Raw genomic sequence first — 26,843 nt, forward strand, 5'->3', positions numbered from 1 at the left:
AGCAGAAACTAAAACAACGTTGAGAAACAATTATCTATCCAATTAAAAGATAAAAAGTATGTGTGCAAAGGTGGAATTCTTTATTCCTAGGTATTTTAGACTTAATAACCTACTAATCTAGCATTTACATCTGATGTACTATTTTGGTAGATACCAAGTTAATAATGCTAATCTTTTCAGTAATAATGTGAATAAAAAACAGTGAAATATAAGAAAATTTAGAAAGTAACATTTGAAAGGAAAGAAAATATTTATAGTTGTATATATTTATGATCATCCTGTAAATGTCTCATAATTTTTTAAATTCAAAACAAGTGGCTGACAAGTAAAAGAATAATTTTAATTTTTCTTTTTCTCCATGTGAACTTATGGGTAACTTCCAGGAATAAAGACAAAAGGTTTTGCAAATAAAAACTTAGTTGTAGATTTTTTTGAGAGTTGATAGTACATAATTTTTTTTCCTTTTTATTTGCAAATCTTCCATAAGACCTTTTTGCAGTGTTTAATATTTGATTTACTAATGGAATTTTGTTGTATGTATATTATCTCACTGCTGTTATTCAAACTATTAACACTGTTCCATAGGAAATATATTTCATATAGGTTAACTTATTTTGTAGATAATGGAAGATACAATTTAATTTATGTTTCAATAGTATATTTTTCTGCATAGGTACAAATGACTTTGGCCTAAAAAGTCTCTTTATTCTCCTGAATATTAATGATTTCTATGTAAAAAGGAAATTGACCTTAGCTTGACAAATTGATTAGTATTTTGGTTTAAAATTTTAGTGTGTATTGCTTCCAAAAAACTGTTCATTCTTATTTAGATTTTATGCCCACTAACTCAGATGTCACCATTCAGAACAATTACATTATTAGTGATAGTGCTTGAAGAGTTATATATATGCCCTTTGCTAGTAACCTGACTTAGGCCCTCTTTCTATTCCACTGTCTACTTTTTTAAATTTAGTTTTATTGGAGTAGAGTTGATTTACAGTGTTGTGTTAGTTTCAGGTGTACAACAGCGTGATTCAGTGATACACACACACGTTCATTCTTATTCAGATTTTTTCTCATATGGTTTATCACAGAATATTGAATAGGGTTCCTTGTGCTATAAACATCTATTTCCTTCTTCTACCTTTGAACTATTAGACATTCATTTTCACAATTCTTGACTGACCCTCTGTATTTTTTTCTATTACCTTGGCCATACTATGATGTCTAATTATCACATTCTTACAATAGCAGAAAAATAGAAATAACTATCTATAAATAAATAGTTAAATTGTTATATATTCTAAGATTTTGTAAAAATTTTTTCTTGAACTGTAGTTGATTTACAGTGTTAGTTTATGCTGTGCAGCAAAGTGAGTCACTTATTTATTTTGTAAGATGTTAGTAGAAAATTGTTAGATGAAAAAATAAGTTGTGGCCAATATACTAGGTGTAACAGTTTTATATTAAAATGTATTTTATATTAAAATATATATTAATTCATAATTGACAGATATTTGCCAGAATGTTATTATATATTATCTCTGGAAAGTACAATTGTAATTGATTTGAAGTTTCTTTATTTTTGGTTCTCTGTGATTTCTAATCTATCTGTAGTGAAAATAATTGTTGCATAATACAAAAGTATTCCAAACTCCACTATTAGTGCTCCTTTATTGTTCAGAAAGTATTAGTAATTTTTTTCACTTATTAACGTGATGTGATGATATGAATACATAGCCTCTTAATAAACTGTTTTCAGCAAGCATCTGTCCTAAGTTAATTTTGCTCTTGTGATTATAACACTTTAGTTTCTGTTTTTAGATATGAAAATTTTGAGGATCCTATGGGAACTATTGATAAATTTCATTATGGTACTCACTATTCAAATTCTGCTGGAGTTATGCACTATCTTATTCGTACAGAACCATTCACCACTCTCCACATCCAGCTTCAGAGTGGAAGGTATGTTTTGGGTAAATAAGCTGTTTTCTTAAGACTATATGATAGTGTTGAAAACTGTTCGCCTTCATGTCATGTACTGTTAAGGGTTTCCTGATGGTTCAGATGGTAAAGAATTTGTCTACAATGCAGGAGATGATGGCTACCCACTTCAGTGTTCTTGCCTGGAGAATTCCATGGACAGAGGAGCCTGGTGGGCTACAGTTCATGGGATCATAGGAAGTCAAGCACAATTAAGCGACTAACACTTTCACTTTCATATACTATTATAACAGGACCTTACCTTTTTTATTCTCCTCTTTTTAGGTTTTGATTCATATAATAGCCCCTAGATAAAAGTAGCCAAACTAATTTGAGAATGGGTCACTCAAACTGACTTACACAAATAACTTTTAAGGCAAATTCCACTTTATTGTTATCCAGTGTACTTTTGTTATTTTCAGCTGGGTTTAGGAATCTACCAGAGATTCAGACTTAGAACTGATTTAGACCTTGATCCAAAACCTCTACCAGAGAAGTCTAACCAGTGCCTCTGAAGTCCTCCTAAAAATATTGATCAATAGGAATAAAAATAGAGAGGAATGAGGGCCCTTACATTATTAGTAGCAGCTCAAACAGGTCTGCAATGCCACTGTATTATTGTATCACCTGTCTATATTATACTTTACCTAAGTTTCACATTTTCTTATTTATCCTAAAGAAAGAAACTTCTTCAAGAATCCTCCATTCCCCAGCGTATCCTCCAGGTGCCTCTCTACTTACTCTCATTTTGTCTCTCTGTTGCCTTAGTCTTTAACATTATCCTTTGCCTTTTCTGACCAATCAGAAACTATGTAAACATTGCCTGTTCTGCTCTCTTTCCATGTAACGTTTATCTCTCAAAATTAGCCTGGGTTCCTTATTCCTGTTTTAGTTCACTGAGCCTTGTCTTTCAAGGAGAGGCTTAGATCACTACATATCTCCAAATGTTATGTTTGCCATGAAATCAGGTAATTTTCCTTCCAGGAAAGTAAACCTGGGCCTCTTCAGCTTTTAGTGATTTTACAGCTTTTAAATGATTTTTTTAATAAGGCTTCAAAAATAGATTCTGTTTGTGCTTCAGAGGACATCATCAAGAGAGTAAAAAGACAACCAGTTCAGTTGGAGAAAATATTTGCAAATTATAGATCTGATAAAGGACTTGTATCTAGAATATATAAAAAAAATCCTTGCAATGCAACAGTAAAAAGACAAATGACTCAATTGAAAACTGAACAAAAGATCTAAATGGACATTTCTCCAAAGAAGATTGCAGATGTCTAATAAACACATGAAAAGATGATCATCATCATTGGTTATCAGGGAAATTCAAATCAAAACCAAACTGAGATACCTCTGTACACTCACAAAGATGGCTGTAATAAAAAGATAGATAATACCTACTGTTGATGAGCATGTTGAGAAATTGGAACAATCATGTACTGCCAAGTGGAAATTTAAGATGATGCAGCCTCTGATCAAAACAGTCTGGCAGTTCTTCAAAACATTAAACATAGTACTACCCATGACCCAGCAATTCCAGTCCTAGGTATAGACCCAAGATTATCGAACACACATGTTTATGCAAACACTTGCACACAAATGGCCTTAACAGCTTTATTTGTAATAGTCCAAATATTAAATTACCCAAATGCCCATGAACTGGTAAAGGAATAAATGAAATGTGGTATACCCATGGTGTGGAATATTATTTAGCTATGAGTTAAGAGAAGGAATGAAAGATTGATATATGCTACAACATGGATGAAACATGGATAAAAGCAGTAATATGTTGAATGACATAAGCCAGGCACAAGATACCATATGTTATATATGGTTTACATAACATGGCTAAAAAAAACCAATCCTTGGAGACAGAAGGTAGATCAGTAATTGCCCAGGGCTGGAGGGAGGGTGAATGGAGAGTGACTGCTGTTAGATACAGGATTTCCTTTTGGAGTGATGAAATGTTCTAAAATTGTTTGTTGTGATGGCTGCACAGCTCTAAATATACTAAAAGCTATTGAATTGTTCCCTTAGAGTAAATTACATCTATGTTAATGATATATCAGTTAAGCTGTTCTCCCCCCACCCAAACAAAAAGATTCTGCCCTTAAAGCTGTACCTTTCATTGAATTTGAATATATCATTCTTAGACTTTATTGATGACCCAATCATTGACTATAGTTAAATTTAGAGTTCTGCTAAGTTCAGCTATGCTTCAAAACAAGATTGCTAGGCACAAGAAGGGTCATATTAGTCATCAGTTGTCACTTAGAAGACATAATTTATAGGATAAAACTGGGAAAACAACGTCAAAGGAGATGAAACAGAAGGGGTTTATGCTGTTTGTGATTAGCTAAAACATAATAAAAATTGCAGTATGACCATTTCTTTCAAGTACTGTAGGCCCATGATGGAACTTGAAAATAAAGTTAAAATAAGATAATAGTATTTGGAAGTAAAATATAAAAGCTTTAGCTACAGAATTTATTTCCCTAACTCACCATCTACTTTTTAGCCAAAGAGTTTGTAAAGGTATTTTGTATCATAGATTAATCAGCAGCATTCCTATAGATCTGTTAACTATGTCATAAATACTGTAATACTTAGTGATAGTTAAACTCTGTAACTTTAAAATATCCAAATAATATTTATTTACACTCTGTAATAAATTTTACTCAGCAGAATTATGCCATTTTCATCTAAGACGATACTAATGATTAAAATTATAGTATTTCGTTCCTGACAACAAAATAAAGATTCTCATAAGGAGAGCATATTTTGTTTTTAGATGTTAAAGAGAAAGGGTAAATAAAGAGAAACTAAACGTGAGGCACCCTGAAGAAAGTGTAATTTTGTTTTAGCCTGTTGTTGCTCAGTCAGGACTCACTGCTCCCTTCCCATCTCCGCATGTAGGTTCGACTGTGCTGATCGACAGTTCCATTCCATCCCTGCTACCTGGCAGGCTCTCATGGACAATCCATATGATGTGAAGGAACTTATTCCTGAATTCTTCTATTTCCCAGAGTTTTTGGAAAATCAAAATCGTAAGAAATAGTTTAAAAACTGGATTGAATAGGTCCCAGTGGAGGATCTTGAAAATATCTTTTAGGACATTTTTTGTGATGACCTATAGATTATTTATTCTGTTTTTATTATTCAGTGACAAGGCTTAACTTAATATCCAGGTACTAGTCTTACCTTCTACAGAACTGCTAAGTGAATAAGATAAATGAGTGAAATATGAATTAGCAAGGGAAATTTATCCGAATACAGTGTTTACTAGTGAAGCAAAAAGTGGCTGCAAGCTATTTCAGCCATACAGCTGCATGAGTTAAAGTGTTTGAGTTAGATAAGATGAAGGTTTATATCAGGGGTCAGCAAACTACAGATTCATGGGCCAAATCTGTGAGCAAACTAGTATTTATCAATAAGGTTTTTTGGAATACAACTGGCCAATACATTTACATAAGCTGTGGCTGCTTTCACAGTATAATGGCAGATTTGACCAGTTGCAGCAGAGACCATAGGTTCACAAAGCCCAAAACACTTATTCTTTGTCTCTTTGTAGAAGTTTGCTAACTCCTTTTAGAGTAGAAAACAGGAGGCAATTTGAAAATAATGACTGAATTTAAGTTACCACAATATTTGAAAAACCATATTATTATTTTGTTATTGTTTTAAATTAATTTTTATTGGAGTATAGTTGATTTATAGTGTTGTGGTTGTTTCTACTGTACAGCAAAGTGAATCAGCTATACGTATCATGTTATGTTTTTGAAGAAAAGAATCATAGAAGGAAATATGGTCTTTAAGAATATCCAAATACATTTTCGATGACTTAGTTTTAGATTTAGGTACAAATAAGAAAATGGCAAGATCGTTCCAATTGGGTTCTTTAGGGAAATTCCAGGGTCAAGGGCTGTAAACAACTTCCTTTTCTTCCCCTAGCATGAAATGTTAATGTTTGACCCATTGCTTGCTCAGTAGAATTATTTGCCATGCTGGTGAGAGCATATCAAGGGTCTCATGACCTTTGACCGTGCCCTCTAGGACCGGCTGTTGGATCCAAGGCATCTGATTCTCGGAGAAAGGCAGTTCCAATTGATCACCTTCAGAAAACTGAGTGAAACTGTTGACAAATCTGACCCTAGGCAGCCAGAGGACTGGATCTTCTAGGGCAGGGTATCCAGGATAGAAGGGATGAGCAGATTAAATTTGGACCCAGAATTCAGGGTCTGCTTAGCATGACAATTTCTGACATTCACCAAAGCCAGAGCTAGTTGCTCTCTGTTACTACTGTCCTGGTGGCCTCCATTTCTAATTATCCATTGCCAATTTATTCAAAATGAGCTGGGTGGGAGAAAACAAAGTATATTCATTAGAATGACAACAAATATTAATAAAAACCACTCAAAATTGTATGAGGAAGAAAATGTTAGTATTTATTTTCCATAATAAAAATCCTGAGATATGGTAACAGCATCCTCAGAATCAAGTTTTTACTCTGCTGTTCTGAGTGTTTTAGATTTGTTCTTGGCCAGTTACTATCCTGACTAAAAAATTCTAGATCATAGGCAGATGCAACATTGTCTTAGAAAGAATTGAAACTTTTAATTCTTTGTGTTGTTTCTTAAGAATGAAAAACCCTTTCTCATGATCTCCCTTCACTGTCCAGAGCTGGGTCATGTACCAACCCCTATGCCAGTCACCTGCAACAAGCATGAAATATAGGGCAGGATGCACACTTGAATAAAATAAAGTTTCTGCTATTAGATAAGGAAGGGTGGCTGTCCAGTGGCCACCAGTATCTGCCATAAAGCAGTTAAGGCCACAGACCCTGCATCGTGATATTTTATGACATTTAAACTTCTCTCCCACTTTAAGGACACACTGATATTTTTAGATAACTTCTTTAATGAAGGACTTTTGTGTTAACACTTTTCCCTTTCCATATGTATGAACAAGAAAATCTTATCTTTGGGAAAGTTTTGTCAAAATACTGTCTTCTATCATAACTAGTATGAGCAAATGTTTATTATGTCAGTATCTATTTAAAATAGTGTTGTAGAAATACATTGTCCTTCTATAAGGTAAACTTGAGTGAGTTTAAGGTATAAGTTACACCCAAAAACTTTGTCACTGGATTTTGTAAATTAACCATTAGAGGAACTGTGTTAATTCTTTTTAATGTATGAAGAATGTTTACTATTGCATTTTTGTTCAGGTTAAGATTTTGGTCATATTTATAATTTTTCTCACTTTTCTCAGCAAAAAATAGCCTATTAATTTGACTTACCTTCTAATAACTAATTGTAGTTTATTTTTTTCTGATAACTCATTTTAAACTATCTTATTTTCATTTACTTTTTTGATAAACTATAAAAATACATTCTAATAGATGAGTTATTTTTACCCGCTCAATAAATTTACTCAAGAAGGGAACTTAATAAGTGGGATAGACTGTGAGTTTGAGATTGACATGTACATTCTGCTATATTTAAAATAGATAAACAGTAAGGACTTGCTGTGTAGCACAGAGAAGTGTACTCAGTGCTCTGTAATAACCTAAATCAGGAAAGAATTTGAAAAAGAATAGATAAATGTCTATGCATGGCTGCGTCACTTTGCTCTTTACCTGAAGCTAACACACCATTGTTGGTCAACTGTACCCCAATATAAAATTAAAATTTTTTAATTGACTTAAGTCAAATTTTATAAAAACTTGATTCTCATCTTTTACTCTTAATAAATGAAAAAACTTAGTTTTGCTAAGGAATATATCCTTTTATTTGTTTTACTTGATTTATTTAAATCTAAAATGATTTGATACATTTATTTTTTATGTCTTAGAATTTAACTTGGGTCGTCTACAAGTTTCCAAAGAACTAGTAAATGATGTCGTTCTCCCCAAATGGGCTAAGTCTGCTGAAGATTTCATCTATAAACATAGGAAAGCTCTGGTAAGATTTTTATGTTTAGTTATTAAGCAGGTTAATAAGATAAAAATACATGTGTTTTCCAGAGGATAATGGAATAAAGTATAGCTATTATTTTTCTTCATTAATTTGTAATCTATATTATATGCTGTTTTAGAAAGTATAGTAATTTATTTTGAAGTTATGAATCTTCTGATATAGTGAGACTATAGTAGTACCGTCCCTCAGATATACAGCAAAAAAAAAAAATTCACTTCTGTAAGGCATCTGCCTGTTGTATGTGTGTTTCAGTCACCAAGCTTGTGTAGTTTGATATATCATAGATCCCATATTTGTTTCAAATCTGTCAAGGATAAGAAAATTGTTTTTTCCTCTGAAGGAATTCAGTAAGTTTTTAATAAGATAGCTAAATAAATACTAAATACTACTTAAATGTTTTGCTAGTTTTTAGCAAAATTCCCATTTTGGAGGTGAAGGACTAGTAAGAGTTCATTTAATATTGCTGTTATGTTATCTTGAAAACACTGTTTCCGCCTCCACACCCACAGAGCCCACCTAGCTTTCTATCTAAACTGAAATGTTTCAGATTCTAGATCTAAATGGCCAGTACCTGAGAACATTCCTTATTGTTAGTAGGTAGTTTGCCAAACTTCAAAATTCTGGATTAGTTTATCATTTGTTGTTGTTTTTCAGTCGCTAAGTAAGGTCCGACTCTTTGTGACCCCATGGACTGCAGCATGCCAGCCCTCCCTGGTCTTCACTATCTCCTGGAGTTTGCTCAGATTCATGTCCATTGAGTGGGTCCATTTCATCCTCTGTCACCATCTTCTTTTGCCTTCAACCTTTCTCAGCATCAGGGTCTTTTCCAATGAGTGAGCTGTTCTCTTCTAGATTATAATACTGGTTAGCAATAACCCCATGCGTGAATAAAGAGTTGGGGGGAGCAATAACCCCATGCCTGAATAAAGAGTTGGGGGGGAAAGTAAAACAACTCTGAAAGATCATCTATCATTTTCTAACTAGGCAGAAACTGTTCAGATGCTTCCTGTGAACTATCTGGTTTAAGCTATGAACTGTCACAGTACCACATATGCCTTCCTCTCTAATGGTTAAATAGTAACAGGATCAGTGCAGATTCCAGAGGGAAGAAAGTAAAACCCCATCTCTTAATGGTGGGAGTGAGAAAGAATTGCAACTATCTTTAACCTACCACACAGAGGCTGCCCTTTGGCCTTGAAATGTTTACATTCCTTCCGCATGCAAAATGAGCATACTTCCTCGTAAGATCTTCCCACAGTCCCACCTCATTAAGGCAGGGTTCTGCAGACCTTTTATAATATTTTTGTTAGCTCTAAGTTTAGTGTGTGTTGAAATTCTCCCATTCTAGTGCAAAAGAAAATAGGATATGGCTGTCTTCTACTCATCTACAAATCTGAATGCCAGTAAGGTTTGGCCCACAAGCAGTAGTTTTGCTGATCCCTGCAGAAAGCCATGAGGCCTGAAGTCCAGAGTCTTATTAGTCATCTACATCAAATCCATGTGTGGATGAAACTACTCCAGTGCATCTCCTCTTGGATCTGAAGACTGAAGTAGATACAAGTTAATCCCCCACATAACAACAGTAGTGTAATAAGGACAGGAGAACTATAACAGACACTAACATTTGAAAGGGAAAGAGAAACCAGAGGCACCTAAGTTCTTACTTCTTACTGTGAACTTCTAACTGTTCACAGCAGTTCAGAATTATAGCCTGGACACGCTCTCAGTTCCTTTATAGCCCACTGCTATTCCATGATAATTGGTTTTCCATGGATCATTTTGTTCTACCCTCAGGCGTTTGGGTTTTTGCTCTGAGTCAGTCTTTTCCATAAAAACTAAAACAAAAAAAAATGTTGTTTTTACAAGAGTATCTTTGCCAGCCTCTTTCCTAATCATAGTTAAGTTGGAAGCCAGTGGTAAAGAACCCATCTGCCAATGCAGGAGACTCAAGAAACATGGGTTTGATCCCGGGGTTGGGAAAATCCCCTGGAGAAGGGTAGAGCAACCCACTATAATATTCTTGCCTGGAGAATCTCATGGACAGAGGAGCCTGGTGGGCTATGGTCAGACACGATTGAGCAACTTAACATGCGCATGCATAAGAGTATCTTTGCCTGCCTCTTTCCTCATAGTAAGTTGGAAGCCAGAAATCTTATTTTTTGAACAGTTTTTATCTTTCTCAGTTTGAACTAATGCGATTTCTTTTAAAATGTTGTGGGTTTCTTATAAATCAACTCTATTGGGCAAAAAACAGTCCACAAACAAGATTGTCCATTTTCTCCTTTGAGCTCAGTTCAGTTCAATTCAGTCGCTCAGTCATGTCTGACTCTTTGCGACCCCATGAATCACAGCAGGGGAGGCTACAACAGGAAAATGTTCCTAATGTTCTTAAGGGGCTCTATTTTCTAGTTGAATGGGTCTGTGACACACAACCTCAGACCTTTGACATCTCAGTAGATTGTCTTGTGGCCACGCTCTCGATCTTGATGGCTCGGTGGTAGGGAATCTGCCAGAGACACAGGAGACTCGGGGGTTGATCCCTGGGTCTGGAAGATCCCCTGAAGGAGGAAATGGCAACCCACTTCAGTATTCTTGCTTGGGAAATCCCATGGACAGAAGGAACTGAATTTCTAGACAACTATTTCAGTAGAAGTTTTACAACAAAAATATAATCTACAGCTATCATTAACTTTTTTGTTGTTCACATTTGGGCTATTAGAATATATGTTATTTTCTTCACCCAATAGTTAGATATATATGTAATAAATATTAGTAAATATGGTATCTACATTTTCCTAGATATAGTCAATATTTGTAATAGATGTTAGATACATACTTAATGTCATTTTGAGATGATTTTATTACCGCATTAATATTTGTATGTGGAAATGTTTCAAATGCTCTTACTTTTTCAAAAGACCCATGTTTATAGTGTAGTCAAAGGTAACTATATTAATGATTAAATTTGTTCTCTTTCTAGGAGTCTGAATATGTTTCTGCTCATCTTCATGAATGGATAGATCTGATTTTTGGCTATAAGCAGAGGGGGCCGGCTGCAGTGGAGGCACTCAATGTTTTCTATTACTGTAGTTATGAAGGTATAAGCCTATATACTTTTTCTCTTATATCATGTTGATAGAAAATATTATTAGAAATTCCCTGACTGTCCAGTGGTTAGAAATCTGTTCTTCCGCTGCAAGGGGTATGAATTTGATCCCTGGTAGGGAAATAAGATCCTGCATGCCACAGGACTCCGTCAAAAAAAAGGAAAATATTATTTAATATGTATTTATACATGGTATATTAGACATAACTGTTTAACATGAGAAAGACTACATTTTAAAAATAGTTTTAGGGACTTCCCTGGTGGCCCAGTGGTTGAGAATCCATCTTACAATGCAGGGGACGTGGATTCCATCCCTCGTTGGGGAACTAGGATCCTACATGCTGTGGAACAACTGAACCCATGTGCTGCAACTAGAGAAAGCCCATGCACCACAGTGAAGACCCTGCACAGCCAAAAAATTAAAAATAAATAATTAATTAAAAGAACACCAACCATCTACTTGTGGGGGGTTATCAAGATGGTGGAGTAGTAAGTAGGATGTGAAGCTCACTTCCTCCCACCAAAAAACCCACAAAAATTTAAAAAAAAATAGCTTTCATGACCTTTTGTATTTGAAAGAGTTCATTTTTTAAACAATAGTTTCATTTATCCCATCTCTAAATTTTAAACATCCATTTGATCATGATTTGACTCAAAATATGGAGAGTGAAATCTACTTGGCCTCAGTAGAAAGAAAATATAATGAGTTGTCAGCACCAAATCTACTGTATATTATCTCTTACCATAGATTCATAGTAAACTTCATCTTAGTTTTAACATAGAAGATTGAACTTCTCTTTAAACTTGAATGGAAAATATCTCCATAAAATATTTTAATGAAATTCTATCTTACATAAGGAATTTGAGATGCTTTAAAGCTAGGAAGATATGACAGAAATAACCACAATATTTTTCTTGAAGGGACATGTAGAATTTATGAACTATCATGGAATTATTATGTACCAAATGTGTACTAGAACTTCTGAACAGGTTTTCTTTAGGATGAATGAAAATGAATGTAAAGGTTGAGATAACAGGGCCTCATATGTCTTTTAAGTGTGAGCAACCCCAACCCTTTTGGATAGTAATATCCTTGAGAAGCCTTGGTGAATCTGCTGCATCTTGATGCTATAAATAATTGGGTTGAGTACTGGTGGAAATAAGAGGTAATATTTGCCATTGTTGCTGTGTTCCTTGTTTAGTTGCTAAGTTGTATCTAACTCTTGGTACCCCATGGACTGTAGCCTTCCAGGCTCCTCTGTCCATGGGATTCTCCAGGCGAGAAAAATGGAGTGGGTTGCCATTTCCTTCTCCAGAGTGCTGCTTTAAAAAAAAAAAAAAGGTACATATATGCAAATCAAATTATAAGGATCAAATATTGGTGGTATTAAATATTTTGATCTCTGGCCATATGTGTCCCGTTCAGGCAAATCTGAATATACAGTTTTAAATTGTAACACACTTTATAGAAGACTTTTTAGAATTATGAATGAAATATTTTCCAGTGATTAATAAGATGACATTATTTGAGCAAACTCTGGAAATAATGAAGAATAGAGGAGCCCAGCATGCTGCAGTCCATGGGGTTGCAAAATCAGAGGTGACTTAGCGACTAAACAGCATTCTGATGTCTAGCTCAGGATCAAGTGCATTTTCTGAAGTCTTTGAAAGGCTTAAGAAGAATTTCTTCTATATAATACTTTTGTTTATTTTATTTTTGATCGTGCTGGGTCTTTGTTGCTTCACATAGTCTTTTTCTAGTTGTTAGGAGAGAGGCTACTCCTCGTTGTGGTGCATGGGCTTCTTTGCAGTGGCTTCTCTTGTTGTGGAGCACAGGCTCTGGGCGTATGGGCTTCAGTCTTGTGGCACACGGGCTTAGTTGCTCAGCTTCATGTGGAATCTTCACAGATCAGGAATAGAACTCATGTCACCTGCAGTGGCCAGTGGATTCTTGTCCACTGTACTACCAGGGAAGTCCAGGAGTTCTTTCTAATCCTTCCATAGAGCTTATACTTCTAAAGATCATGAATAGTATGAAGTTTTGTGAATCGAACAGAGCCCGCTTGACTTTTGGTAAATAGACAAGCTTGTTCTACCTTACCTTACTTGGTTCATTTGGTAACAGTTTTGTAGGGAGGTAGCATAACATGGTGGTTAGGAGCATAGATTTTGAAATCAGACTTTACCTACTTTGGTCAAATACTAGCCATGTAACAATCCCTATTAAGTATGACTTGGTATAATCAGTTTGCCAGAACATCACTTTCCCCAACTTTTATTAGATAGACAGTATAGCAGCGTTTTTGTGTGGTTTTTACACTTGTTTCAGCTTAACTATCATGAAGAAAGCAATCAGGTGTACAATGAGTATAGTGTGTATTTTTCCAAGAGAAACTTTCATAGACTTTTATAGAAACTTTTGGTTAAAGCCTTTTTCATTGTAAATAGTGGGTGGGATTTATTTTTATGCATATTTAATATCTGAAGCATTACTGATTTTTTAAAAATTTACTTATTTCCATTCAGAATATTTTGTTGAAAATATACTAATCAGTCTCTGATATTTTAAACAGTTGCGTGGCTTACTGATTTGTTTTCACTGTTTTGGCTTCTTTTTCTTGGTTTTAGGAGCTGTGGATCTGGATGCCTTAACAGACGAGAAGGAAAGAAAAGCCTTAGAAGGGATGATTAACAATTTTGGGCAAACACCTTGTCAACTGTTAAAGGTAAAGCGTGAAAGTTACTAATTACATAAGTCTAGAAGTTAATTGCTAAGGAATAGTACTATCGTTATTTTCAATAATTTTAATGATTTAAAACTTTATTTCAGAATTATCTAGAATTTGGAAAAAAATTTTACTGTGACTAAAAAAAAGTAAATTTAAATGATTCTTCCTAATTTGAATAACAGAATATTACAGTTGAAATTCACATATTCAGTCAATTTCTCTTGAGTCACAGAGGATTTATATTTACTCAAAAAGCCAATCACCTTTTGGAGAAGGAAATGGCAACCCACTGCAGTAACCTTGCCTGGGAAATCCCATGGACAGAGGAGCCTGGCGGGCAAAGAGTCAGACACGACTGAGGGAGGGGCAGGCGCTCGCCAGAGGCCCCAGAGCTTTGGATGGCAGAGCCAGCACTGTGGCTGAGGACACCCGGCTCTCCAGGCCTCTCTCACCAGACAGGAGCGTGGAAAACTAGAGTCTAAAATACGCCTGAGGGGTTTTCTGGCGGCTCAGTGGTAAAGAATCACCCCCCTGCCAAAGCGGGGGACGCGAGTTCCACCCCTGGTCTGGGAAGACCGCAAGTGGCAGAGCAGCTGAGCCCGTGCATCACAGCCACTGAGCCGGGGCTCTCGAGCCAGGGAGCCGCAGTACTGAGGTCTGTGCGCGCCAGAGCCCATGCTCCGCAGCAAGAGGAGCCTCCGCGGTGAGAAGCCCACGGCCCCCACTGGAGAGCAGCCCCTGCTCGCCACAGCTAGAGAAAAGCCCACGCAGCAGGAAGACCCTGCACAACCATAAATAAAATCATTAAACAAACAAACAAAAAAGCCAGTCACCTTTATTTAGTTGTCTCCTGAGAGGAAAAGGTGAGGTTGAAGGTCCCTGTCAGGTGAGCTATTATTCCCTCCTTTGTTTAAATGGAGAAGGAGGACTTGCCTGGTGATCCAACGGTTAAGAATCTGCACTGCCAGCGCAGGGGCCACCGGTTCAGTCCCCGTTTGTCCACCCAGGGAAAAAAGGAGAGAGAGAGAAGGAAAAAAAATTATCATAGAAGTTAGTCTAATATTAGTTTGCAAAGACATTTTTCTCTTTGTTAGTGTGAATTTAGAAATGAAGAATACATAATAGCATTTATTGATACTGTCCTATGCTAGCACTATGCTAAGTGATTACCTAACCCTCACAGTAAATATTCAAAAATTACCCTTATTGTTTTAGATGATAAAGCTCTATTTCATAGAAATTAATGCCTAGCCTTAGAAAAGTCAAGTACTTTTTGCACCTTTACACAGCTAGAATGTGACTGGGGCAGAATTTGGATGCCTGATCATTTAACTCCGAAGCCTTTCTGCCATCCCATGTTTCTCTGCATTAATATCTGTAAGCCCCCTTGTTGAACTTGTAAATCATTTTTCCAGTTCTTGTGGGTTGCTGTTTACATCCTAATTATGACATTTTCTGACTTAGTTGTTTATATACCCATCTGCCTCACTACATTATAGCTATGTTAAAGGCAATAACCTTCTTTTAATCATTTTTGTATCTTTCTTGCATATAATTTGTGTGCAGTAAATACTTGTTGAATTGACATCTCCATAGCTATAATCACAAAGGTATATCTAAATTCTGGCATATAGATGTACTTCATTAATGCATTGATCAGACTGAGCTTTATAATTGTTACTGTTTATTAGCAACAGCTTATTTGAAGTCTCCAATATTGATCTTTACAGAATATCTATATTTGAAATCAGTGCTTTAAACCTTATCTGCTGACAGAGGTAAAAGTAACAGAATAACAGAACACTTCATTGGACTTTGAAATAGATTCTATAGTAATTTTGCAGCAGCTTAACTTTTTTTTTTTTAACAAGGGTAATGTGAATTAGTTTTTATGATAAAAAATGTCATTAAATATCAGCTTTTGATTTCAAATAAAGTGAATACTCACATGGTTAATTGAGAGCTAAATATTGAATTAGAGCTGTCAAATCTATTTCCCATGATTTAATATTTTGGAGAACACTCTTGAGAGTCCCCTGGATTGCAAAGAGATCAGACCAGTCAGTCCTATAGGAAATCAGCCCTGACTATTCAGGAAGGACTGATGATGAAGCTGAAGCTCCAGGACTTAGGTCACCTGATGCAAAGAGTTGACTCATTGGAAAAGACCCTGATGTTGGGAAAGACTGAAGACAAAAGGAGACGGAAATGGCAGAGGATGATATGGTTAGATAGTATCACTGACTCAATGGACATGAATTTGAGTACATTCCAGGAAAAGTGCTGCAGTCCATGGAGTTGCATAGAGTCAGACACAACTTAGTGATTGAACAGCAGCGATATTTTACAATAGAGACAGAAGAATCCTCTTTAGATAGAGTTCTATTCTGCATTTTAACTGTGGCATTGGAATATTAATCTGACTTGTAATTCTCTTATTTAAAAAGGTGATACTGTCTTTTGTCTGTGACATAAATCTAAGAAATAATAATTTATTTGAAAAGCAGTGCAGCAATATTTGTGATTTAATTCCAAAAATATGGACATTCAGATCTTAATCAAGAATTATAAAGATTCACCCATTTTATAAACTTTGACTTTTGAATAACCCATTTAAGTTTACCAGTATATATACATCAGTGTGTACCATATTTATGATACTCTTCTACATGTTCAAAATCCAAAACTGAATAAGATTTACTTTCTTACTTTAAGATACCTATTGTCTAGTTGGAAAAGACCATAACCAACTATATATAAACCAACATAAAAAGAAATAAGTACTGAATAAAATGCTAAATAATGTAATGTGCAGAAGAAAATAATGAAAGAGAATAATTAATTACTTCTGACTTAGAAATTCAAGGGAGATATCAGTAAGAAAGACTGTAGGAGTTAGGGTTTCTCTAGGAATGAAGAGAGCCGAACTCTGCTGAGGGAATTGTCTGAGCAGTTCAAGTTGTCAATAGTGCATAGAATGTAATCCATTGAAGCTAGAGTCCAATATATATGAGGGAATATAGTGAGAGGTGCTTTAATGTAATTATGAATTATTTTTTCTTAATTTTTTTTAAAGGAACCACACCCTTCTAGATTATCAGCAGAGGAAGTAGTGCAGAAGCAAGCCAAAACAGACACTTCAACCTTTAACCTATTTCAACACCTCCCTGAACTCAAGTCGTTTTTTATAGAGGTAATGTCCAACTTGATAATATCAATGAATTTTCTCTCTCAATTCTGTTCACTTCCACATTCCTTTTATACATTAATGGAGAGTATAGCTGTTAACACTTAGTCCAAAATAGTAAATAATTCTTCACTTTTATGTTCTTAGAATTTTTAAAACAACCTTGTTGAACGGTTTTGTTTGCTGCTGAATTTTTTCTCCTAGCTTTCTGTCTTCTAATTTCATGTTTTCCTGAAGGAAACATAAGAAAGAAGGATAATTTTATTTAAATGGCTTCTTATGTCAGTTGAGATGATACATAGAGGAAATCTAAAATAACTTTTAGTTATAGTGTCTATTCATATATAAAACATGGCCCATGAGTCAACTTGTTAACTGCTAATATTAGAAGGAATAGTCAGTGAAGCAAGATAAGTTATTAATGCAGTTCTTGAAAGACTATGTTCAAATTCAAATGTTTAAATATTACAGTTGATCCTTGAACAGCACATGGTTGAACAGTGTGGTTATACTTATACATGGGTTTTTTTCAATAGTAAATACTAGAGGTACTACATAATCTCTGATTGGTTGAATTTGTGGGGCAGAACTGCAGATAAGGAGGAACTGCAGGTACAGAGGACTGACTATAAATTATATAATGCATGGAGAGTTGGTATCCCTAACCCTTGAGTTGCTGAAAGGTCAGCTGTTCTTTGAATAGTTCAGAATGTGAATGTGAAATGTGTTCATACCTATAAATGTGGTTAGAACAGATAATATTAACTCTTTTGAAAGAAGAAAAATGATAAAAAGGTATCAAGAATAGATTGAAGATGTACATAGAACGTGTAATAACTTTTATGCAGCATAACAGAGGTTGGTAAATGTTTTCTTAAAGGGCCAGATAGTAAATATTTTGGGCTTTGTACCCATATATAATTTGAAGGTGCTTAATTTCTTCCAGTAGTGAAATGGGACATGTTTTTGTGTCCCAGGGAAGCTCATAAGTGACTCAGCACCCAACAAATTTACTGGGGGCTGGTCACTGAAGTACCCTCTGCTTAGCACATTCCAAATTCTAGACTCTCCAAAGAAAAGCAGGTATTTAGACGATTGTCTGCACAAACAGTCTAGACATAGTGAGCCATGTGCATCATTGAAGACAAGTTTTTTATCCATGTAAGGAAGTCTTTGCCTGCCAAGTTCCCTGATGCCAGCCAGTGGCCAGCCTTGCAAACAGCCTTCCTAAGGAGAGCAGTTTCAATTCTGCTATGTTATCTTTTTACTATACAGAGAAACCCATAAATTCCTGTTTGACCCCTAAACTGAGGGACATGTAAGACTATATTTACTATGTAACTCTGATAAGTATTTTCACTGCGTGTAATAACTTACGGCATTTTCTGGGTTCTGTCTGCAGTGCAGCGGCATTTGCCCCTCTCTGCACCCAAGTTACAGGGTAGCTTTCCTAGGGCCAGCATCTGGATTAGGCTAAAGAATGCAATTGATATCCTTGGGTACCAGTAATTGTTAATCCCTTTTCATCATCGTAAAAGAAGGTGTTTCCCACTCACTCATATGAAAAGAGACCTCTCTTAGGTCTCTTCATAGGTATTAAAATAGTGAAGAAAATTGATGTAGCAGTGAAAGCAAGAGCTTATTAAATAGATTCCTTCAGATATCATTTCCATTTATGCTCGTGTAAATGTCAGTCATCTTCTCTTGATTAATTCACAGTATGAAGAGAAAAGATATATTCTAACTTTGTATGGCTATAATTAATTATTTAGTTCATATAAAACTCTTAGAAAAGCACCTGGCATGTAGTTTGTACCTAGTAATATTAGGTTATAATTTACCTCATAAATGTTAACTGTAATTTATGAACTATTGTCACATCAAGAACTTACTTCAAATCCTTGTTCTCGTTAACATTGTAATAAAATAATGGTAATATAATAATGATAATAATGTAATAAAATAATAAAATGATGTTTTCCAAGGAGTGTCTTATTTTCTGGTTCTTTTGTTGTGGCTTTCAGGAAAGCGCCTCAGGTAATGGAACAGATGTATTTTTTGAAAGTTAAACCCAAAAGGAAAAGTCTATAATATAGAACTAGTTTTTCCATTTCACTTATTTGAGTAATGTTTTCTTATAAAGTCTATATTTTCTACTTTATATTCATGTCAGTATGCATGGGAAAAGGAAATATTTTAAATCATTGGTTATTTTAGATGGTTGACACTCCTTGGAATCTACATCCTTGTTTAACAGCAGGGTAGTGGAATACAAGAAAGTGATGGGTTTCAGAACTTTCAAGTATGCCATTCAAACGCAATATAAAATTTCTTTCTTGTATTTTGAATTAACTGGTAATATGTTTTGGATAGAGTAAAATGCTATATTACAGGATTTATCTTTATTTAAAAAAACAGAAGTTTTCAATAATTTTTATCTAATAAAGATAAGAGCAACCAGCCACTAAAACCTCTGTCCTTTATTTTATAGGGAATTAGTGACGGAATTCCACTTGTAAAGGCAATTGTTCCCAAAAATCAGTCTCGTTCTTTTATGTCACAAGGAAGTCCTGAGTTACTGGTAAGTTGGTGTATACCTTTTTCACACAGCCATGTCTATATCCGTTACAACTTACTGAAAAAATTGAGAAAGTAAATTTTTTTTAAGTCTTTTAAAAAATTAATAGATAAGGGAATTCCCTAGCCATCCAGTGGTTAGTGCTTTATGCTTCCACTGCATGGGGGATGGGTTCCATGTCTGGTTGCCTGGTTGGAGAACCAATATCCCACATGCTGCTGAACATGACCAATAAGAGGAAAAAAAGATAAAATTTTTATAGAATTAATTTGACCAAGTATAAAAATGTATCTTTTATGTACATAGCTTTTAAGTAGTTTTGTAATTCTAAAGTTTGTTTGGAATAATAAATATGTGAAAATACCAGGAAATTTTGTACAAGAGACTGTGCAACTTCACTTTCACTTTTCACTTTCACGCATTGGAGAAGGAAATGGCAACCCACTCCAGTGTTCTTGCCTGGAGAATCCCAGGGACCAGGGAGCCTGGTGGGCTGCCGTTTATGGGGTCGCACAGAGTCAGACACGACTGAAGTGACTTAGCAGCAGCAACATCTTATTAGATATTAAAATTTATCATAAAGCAGTGAAAATGAGATATAATACAGAATTGATAAAGGTCCTACTGCCTGCAGGACATATTAGTGATTATGTGAATTTTGTCATTTACTCCTCGTAACAATCCTGTGAGATAGGCATGATTATTATTATTTCCCTTTTACAGATGAGGGTTAAATCTCAGAAGTCGCTTGCTCAGAGTCACAAAGCTAGCAAGTAAGGGATCTGGGACCCTAGCAAGTTGACCAAACATAGGTCTGTCTTATTTTATCACTTAGAGATGATAAGAATTTGAGCATAGCACAGTGAACAGTAGAGATTTCAGAGTTAGACCTATTTTTCTAGTTAGGCGTATTGTGTGTTTGCTTAGATAAAACATCTTCAAAGATTAACAAAAATAATAAGTACTTTTTTTTAAGTGGCAGAATTCTTAAGTTATCTGAATTTCTTTTGGGAAGTCTGTTACTTTCATCAGTGGGGAGTAAAACTTTCCATTTTTTAATGTAAATATTTACTATTGCTGTCCCTCCTAAAAGGACACCTCTTTAACAATTCTTCACAAATTCTACTTAGGATTTATGTTCTAAATGATAAGTATCTTTTTTTTGTGGTAAGACTTGATCCTTAATTTCTTCTGACTGCCAACTAATAGATGCTAGTATTTGAGAAATTTTGAGGAAAATAATCTTACTAAAGGAGGATACATTGGGACAACTTATTTTGTAGTACGATAACAATGAGCTTTTTAACCATTTGAATTATTTTAAGACTTTTTAAATGAGTCTCATGTTTTAAATATATAATCCTGCACTGTTCCCTAAATGACAAAAGCTAATAACATTATGTGGGCATTTGGTTGTTTTGAGTTGCTTTCTTAAATCTTTTCATTGAAGGTTTGTCCTCATGTGTTTCTTTTCCAGATAACAGTAAGCATGAATTACATTATTGGAACCCATGGCTGGCTGCCGTATGACAGAAACATTTCTAATTACTTTACATTCATCAGGGATCAAACTGTGACAAATCCTAAGTAAGTAAATGGACATTTAAAACAAAACAGCTACCTTTAGTATCTTATTGCCAGGAAAGGCAAATAGATTAAAATTTCCAACTCCCAAGTTTCCTGTTCCTGACATCCCTTTATCTTGTCTTTATCCTTTGAGGGTATTTACAGAATTGAGTCTCACTAAATTGGTTGTGAAAGTCAAGATTTAAATCTTTTTCACACCTTCACCAAACCCACTTGCTTTACACTTAATCCTTGAGACTATATTGTTATATATATTTTTGTTTAATTAATAATATCAATAAGATTAATGTATTTTTTGAATGTATCATTTATTAATAGATATTTCAAATTAAACATTTGGACAGACTTATTTTTTATTTCTTTTGGGAGAGATTAAAAAAATCATTGATATCAGTTCAAATGATCTTTTACAGAAGAATCTAATATTCAATTGTGTTTACAGAACTCAGCGTAGTATGAATGGCCCTTTTGCTCCAGGGCTGGAGATCACTTCTAAGCTATTTATAGTATCACATGATGCGAAGTTGCTTTTTAGTGCTGGACACTGGGATAATAGCATTCAAGTGATGTCACTCACAAAAGGCAAACTTATTTCACACAATATCAGACATATGGGTAAGCATTAACTCCCCCCACCCAAATTTTTGTTTTTAATTTCTAACCATAATAGTAGTACATGCCTCTTATATTATAAAAGGCATGAATTTTACCTTTGAAATTGAGTGAACTTTTTGATAGAGTGTTATGAATATTCTTTCTTTAAAAGTGTCTAATGTATTTTGGGTATACTAAGCATCATATAAATTAAATACAGCTTCACACTATTGGAAAGATGCTAAGGTAAGTCTTTGGAAAAATTGGTTGATAGAATCAGAATTTTATGACAAAATGGTAAAAAAAAATCTCTCATAGTTGAACTAGAAGTCACCTGTTCTGTTACTTTGTTAGTGGTAAAACATGAATGAAGTAAAATTGTTGAATATAGTTTAATCTGGTGCTTCCTAATATCTCAGTCTTTTCAATGTAAGGATAAATCATTGAGTAGATTTTTTTTCCCCAATAAAGCTGTTAAGAAAGGGAGATAGAGTCTGCTACTAATTCTGGACCAGTGACTTCCAAGATGTCGCTTAGCTCAGGTTTCTTCAGTTTAGGAAAAGTATATTTTATATTGTGAACTTATGGTGTAATATGTACTATTTTGGTTAGGGACACATATTCGGTAGGATTGTAGTTCCAGTAGCAGTAGAAGGTAAATGGAGATGAGAGAGTGAGTGACAGAGAAGAGTATCAAAATAAGTGGGGATTCATTTAAAGCTACTTAAACTCATGCCAAGATTCTGTCAGGCATATCTTGCCTTATGTCTGGTCGTCACCCTCGAAGAAGGGTGGCCTCACAGAAGGCTCTCCTACAGGATTTGAGTGACATCCTTTCCTGTGTCACTCTTTCCCAGTGCTTTTCCAGTGGCATTCGGTACATTTCTTCCTGCTAGAACAACTGAGTTAGTGGTAGTTTGAACATAACCTAAAATTGCCCCTGTATTTCTGTTTCAGTCAAACTATGCCATTTCATTTTTTTTTTCATTCTTTTTTTCTTACAGATATTGTGACTTGCTTAGCTACAGATTACTGTGGAATACATTTGATTTCTGGTTCCAGAGATACTACATGTATGATATGGCAGATTACCCAACAGGTAGTCACACATTTAAATACTCTAGGTTTAGATCAGAAATTCTCCCTGGGGATATTACTGAGATGTCTTAATAGACAGTGAATTTTTCCCTGATGTTGAATGATTATTTGAGCTCCTTTGCCCTCTTTTACCCCTCATTCTGTTCTGGCTTAATCACCACTTTTCTCCTAGGTTTATTGTCCTGATTCATGACCTTATCTTGTATTGCTTTCCAAAGATAGCTCCTTGTTAACTTCTTCTAGAAAAATGGTTATTTTTCTTGTCTTTGTTTATATAATATTCCTATTTTCCTTTCAAGTGCAAAAACTAGAAATTAGAAATTTAGAATTTTCATCAACCTTGTTGTGTACTCTCATGATAATGTTGATGCAAGGAAGTGTCTTTCTCTTTATGGCTTCTGGATTTTCTACCTTGCTTAGAAAAATAAACAGGCTTTCTCTCCAAATTTATGAAAATATCTAAAATATTTCTTGTAATACTTTTCTTATTTTTCTACATTTCAATCTTTAATCCATTTCTAAATTTTATAATATAGAATATTTAATATTAGATGTATTAGTTATATAGATACATTATTGATATATTATATAACCAAATAGAATATAAAAATACATGCTTTTATTTATTTATGAGTAGAAGGTCATTTATGCCAACACAAATGATTACCCACTGAATTGGCTCTTTTTCTAGATTTCCCTTTCTTCTATATCTATTCTGTATCAACATCAAAATGACTTTTAGTAGTTTAAATATTTGGTAAGCCAAATCCCCTCTCACTGTGTTTCCTTTATTAAAGATTCTCAGCTATTTTTTTATGAGTTTTTATTCTTCATATGAAATTTCAAAACATTTAAACTGTCCTCAAAACATTTCATTTTAATCTTAATGAAATTATATTTAATTTCTATATTATTTTAGTGTGGATTGCCATTTTATAATTATTCATATTGCAAATGAGGAAATGTCTTTCTGAATTTGTTTCAGGTCTTTTTTCAATGTCCTTTGGTAAAATTTTTAAATAATTTTTTCCCCATTTTGATCCTGTACTTTGTTATGTTTACTTTTAACTATCATTTTTTTATGACTGCTTCAGTGGAATTTTAAAAATCATTTTTATTTCTAACTGACTATTGCTAAAGAAGTCATTGATTTCTGTACAGTTATCTTGTACCTAATCAGTTTACCAAATCCTTTTATCTAACTCATAATTATTAGTATTTCTTGAATTTTCTGAAAACAGGGTAAATACACATTCATGTGATCTGAAAATAATAGTGATTTTCTTTACTTTTTCCAATATACTAATTACTTCATGTTCTTACCCTATTACATTGTTAGTGAATACAATAAAGCACCAAAATTCTAGTGAGCATCCTGTCTTCATGTCTGATTTTGATGAACTTGCCTTCACTGTTGTACCATTTAGTATACTGTTTGCTGTTAGGTTTCACTAGTTGTGGGTTTTGTGGGTTTTTTTTCAATACTTTAGCAGTTTCCTTCTTTCTTTCTCTTTTTTTCCCCCTTTGGTAACTGTTTAGTTTTAACAAAATTTCAGTTTACCGAAAAGATACAGAGGTAGTACATTTTTGCCATTTGCCTTAACATTCTGTCTCTATCTTTTTCCTCTATCTTATTTTCTTCCTGAACATTTTAAAAGCTGGAGACTTTATGTTCCTTTACACCTAAAAAAAGACTTTCTTACATATAACTACAGTGCAGTTATCAAAACTGAAACACTGAACATTTTTACAATACCTTTATCTGATCCACAGTCCATGTTCTAATTTTGTTAGTAGTCCTCAGTTCAGTTCAGTTCAGTCGCTCAGTCGTGTCCGACTCTTTGTGACCCCATGAATCGCAGCACGCCAGGCCTCCCTGTTCATCACCATCTCCCAGAGTTCACTCAGACTCATGTCCATCAAGTCAGTGATGCCATCCAGCCATCTCATCCTCTATTGTCCCCTTCTCCTCCTGCCCCCAATCCCTCCCAGCATCAGAGTCTTTTCCAATGAGTCAGTCAACTCTTCGCATGAGGTTGCCAAAGTGCTGGAGTTTCAGCTTCAGCATCATTCCTTCCAAAGAAATCCCAAGGCTGATCGCCTTCAGAATGGACTGGATGGATCTCCTTGCAGTCCAAGGGACTCTCAAGAGTCTTCTCCAACACCACAGTTCAAAAGCACCAATTCTTTGGCGCTCAGCCTTCTTCACAGTCCAACTCTCACATCCATAGATGACCACTGGAAAAACTCTTGACTAGATGGACCTTTGTTGGCAAAGTAATGTCTCTGCTTTTTAATATGCTGTCTAGGTTGGTCATAACTTTTCTTCCAAGGAATAAGCGTCTTTTAATTTCATGGCTGCAGTCACCATCTGCAGTGATTTTGGAGCCCCCAAAAATAAAGTCTGACATTGTTTCCACTGTTTCCCCATCTATTTGCCGTGAAGTGATGGGACCAGATGCCATGATCTTCATTTTCTGAATGTTAAGCTTTAAGCCAACTTTTTCACTCTCCTCTTTCACTTTCATCAAGAGGCTTTTTAGCTCCTCTTCACTTTCATGTTCTTTTCAGCTATTTTTCCCAGTTTCTCTTCCTTTTTTAATGTATAAGTTTTTCTTTTACTTTTTTTAAAAGTAATGTATTATGTTGGGAAATGTCCTAGTTTTGCACCATCCTTGAATTTCTATAATAAACCCGTATACTTCATACTGTCTTGTTATATTTTACAGCAAGATTTTCTTTGCTAGTACTTTATTTTTCTACTTACATGTGAAAGAAATCTGGTTTTATTCTATCTTTGCATGTTTAGCATTGGATATGCAACTTTTATAAAATGAATTTGGGAAGAGTCCATCTTCTTTAAATAATATAGCAATTATTTGACTTTTCAAAATTAGATGGAGTACAGTAAGCACTCAGACTGATACTCTTAGAGGAAGACAGATATGACCCCAGTAATAGAGTATCAGGGAGAATTCATCTACATTGTGTAACGGAGGTAGAAATTCTGGACATTTATCTATGGTAATCATAAGTCAAACACCATGGCAAGTACTCAAGCATTTTGTAGCATAGAAAGTACTGTACCAAACAAAGCATGCTACAAACAGATAAAAAAAAATAACTTTACATACAGAGAGATTGCCTGTAATAAGTTGTGCTATTAGAAGAATAGAATAATAATATTAACTGAATAAAATAGGACCTCAAGGATGAAATTATAAACTAGCATAATGAAAGGGAGATTGCAGAAGAATCAAACTGAGATTAAAATCAATACCATTATAATTATTAAAAAAAAAACAAAAAAAAAATCAATACCATTATAATTATAAATAAACCCAAAGCAGAAAAAGCAAAGAACAAATTTAATGTGACTGAAAAATTAAATTATTAGCATGGAAGAAAGATTTAAGGTAATCAAAGTAAATAGAAACAACAAAGCAATTAGAAAAAGGATGATAGTTATAGAAATCAAAGACAAGTCAGCATAAAGATAATTGATGTCCCTGAAATAGGACTCCAATAAATAAAAAAGAGAAAGTATTCAGAGATGTAATAGAAAAAGTTTCTTTGAAGTAAAGGAAGAAGAATTCTGTAAAGGGTGAACAATACACTTGTTAAAATTAATCCAAAGCAATCAACTTTGAAACTCTTCATATTATTAATATGTTTTTGAGGTTGAAAAGATTGAGAACTATTTGAGAATCCAAGGAGAAACCCAAGAACAAGTACTTCTGAGAATAGACTTAGTGATAAGAACTAGTTGCAGTGTTGGCTTGTGACTAGACAGTTAAAATACAGTATAATTTTTTTTTTTTAAAGAAAATAGTGTACAAGAAAGTGACCTTTGCTTTTCTGCTTGTATATTAGGGAGGTGTTCCCGTGGGCCTAGCATCTAAACCCTTTCAGATTCTGTATGGACATACTGATGAGGTGTTGAGTGTCGCCATCAGCACTGAGCTAGACATGGCGGTGTCAGGATCAAGGGTAAGACTGTACC

General features: G+C 34.6%; 1 protein-coding gene across 3 annotated transcripts in view; it reads left to right on the forward strand.

Annotated features, from left to right (window-relative positions):
* Positions 1–26,843, forward strand: part of NBEAL1 (neurobeachin like 1) — a 153,374-nt gene that overhangs the window by 116,789 nt on the left and 9,742 nt on the right. For all 3 annotated transcript variants that reach the window (XM_069578035.1, XM_069578037.1, XM_069578036.1), the window contains 11 exons: positions 1,825–1,965; positions 4,900–5,030; positions 7,837–7,946; positions 10,942–11,059; positions 13,696–13,793; positions 16,873–16,989; positions 19,475–19,564; positions 21,039–21,148; positions 21,591–21,763; positions 22,747–22,841; positions 26,714–26,830. In XM_069578035.1, the coding sequence (XP_069434136.1) occupies positions 1,825–1,965; positions 4,900–5,030; positions 7,837–7,946; positions 10,942–11,059; positions 13,696–13,793; positions 16,873–16,989; positions 19,475–19,564; positions 21,039–21,148; positions 21,591–21,763; positions 22,747–22,841; positions 26,714–26,830 (1,300 nt within the window). The remainder of the gene's footprint in view (positions 1–1,824; positions 1,966–4,899; positions 5,031–7,836; positions 7,947–10,941; positions 11,060–13,695; positions 13,794–16,872; positions 16,990–19,474; positions 19,565–21,038; positions 21,149–21,590; positions 21,764–22,746; positions 22,842–26,713; positions 26,831–26,843) is intronic.

Source organism: Ovis canadensis, chromosome 2, assembly GCF_042477335.2.
Source record: "Ovis canadensis isolate MfBH-ARS-UI-01 breed Bighorn chromosome 2, ARS-UI_OviCan_v2, whole genome shotgun sequence".
In the NCBI taxonomy this organism is placed as follows: Eukaryota; Metazoa; Chordata; class Mammalia; order Artiodactyla; family Bovidae; genus Ovis; species Ovis canadensis.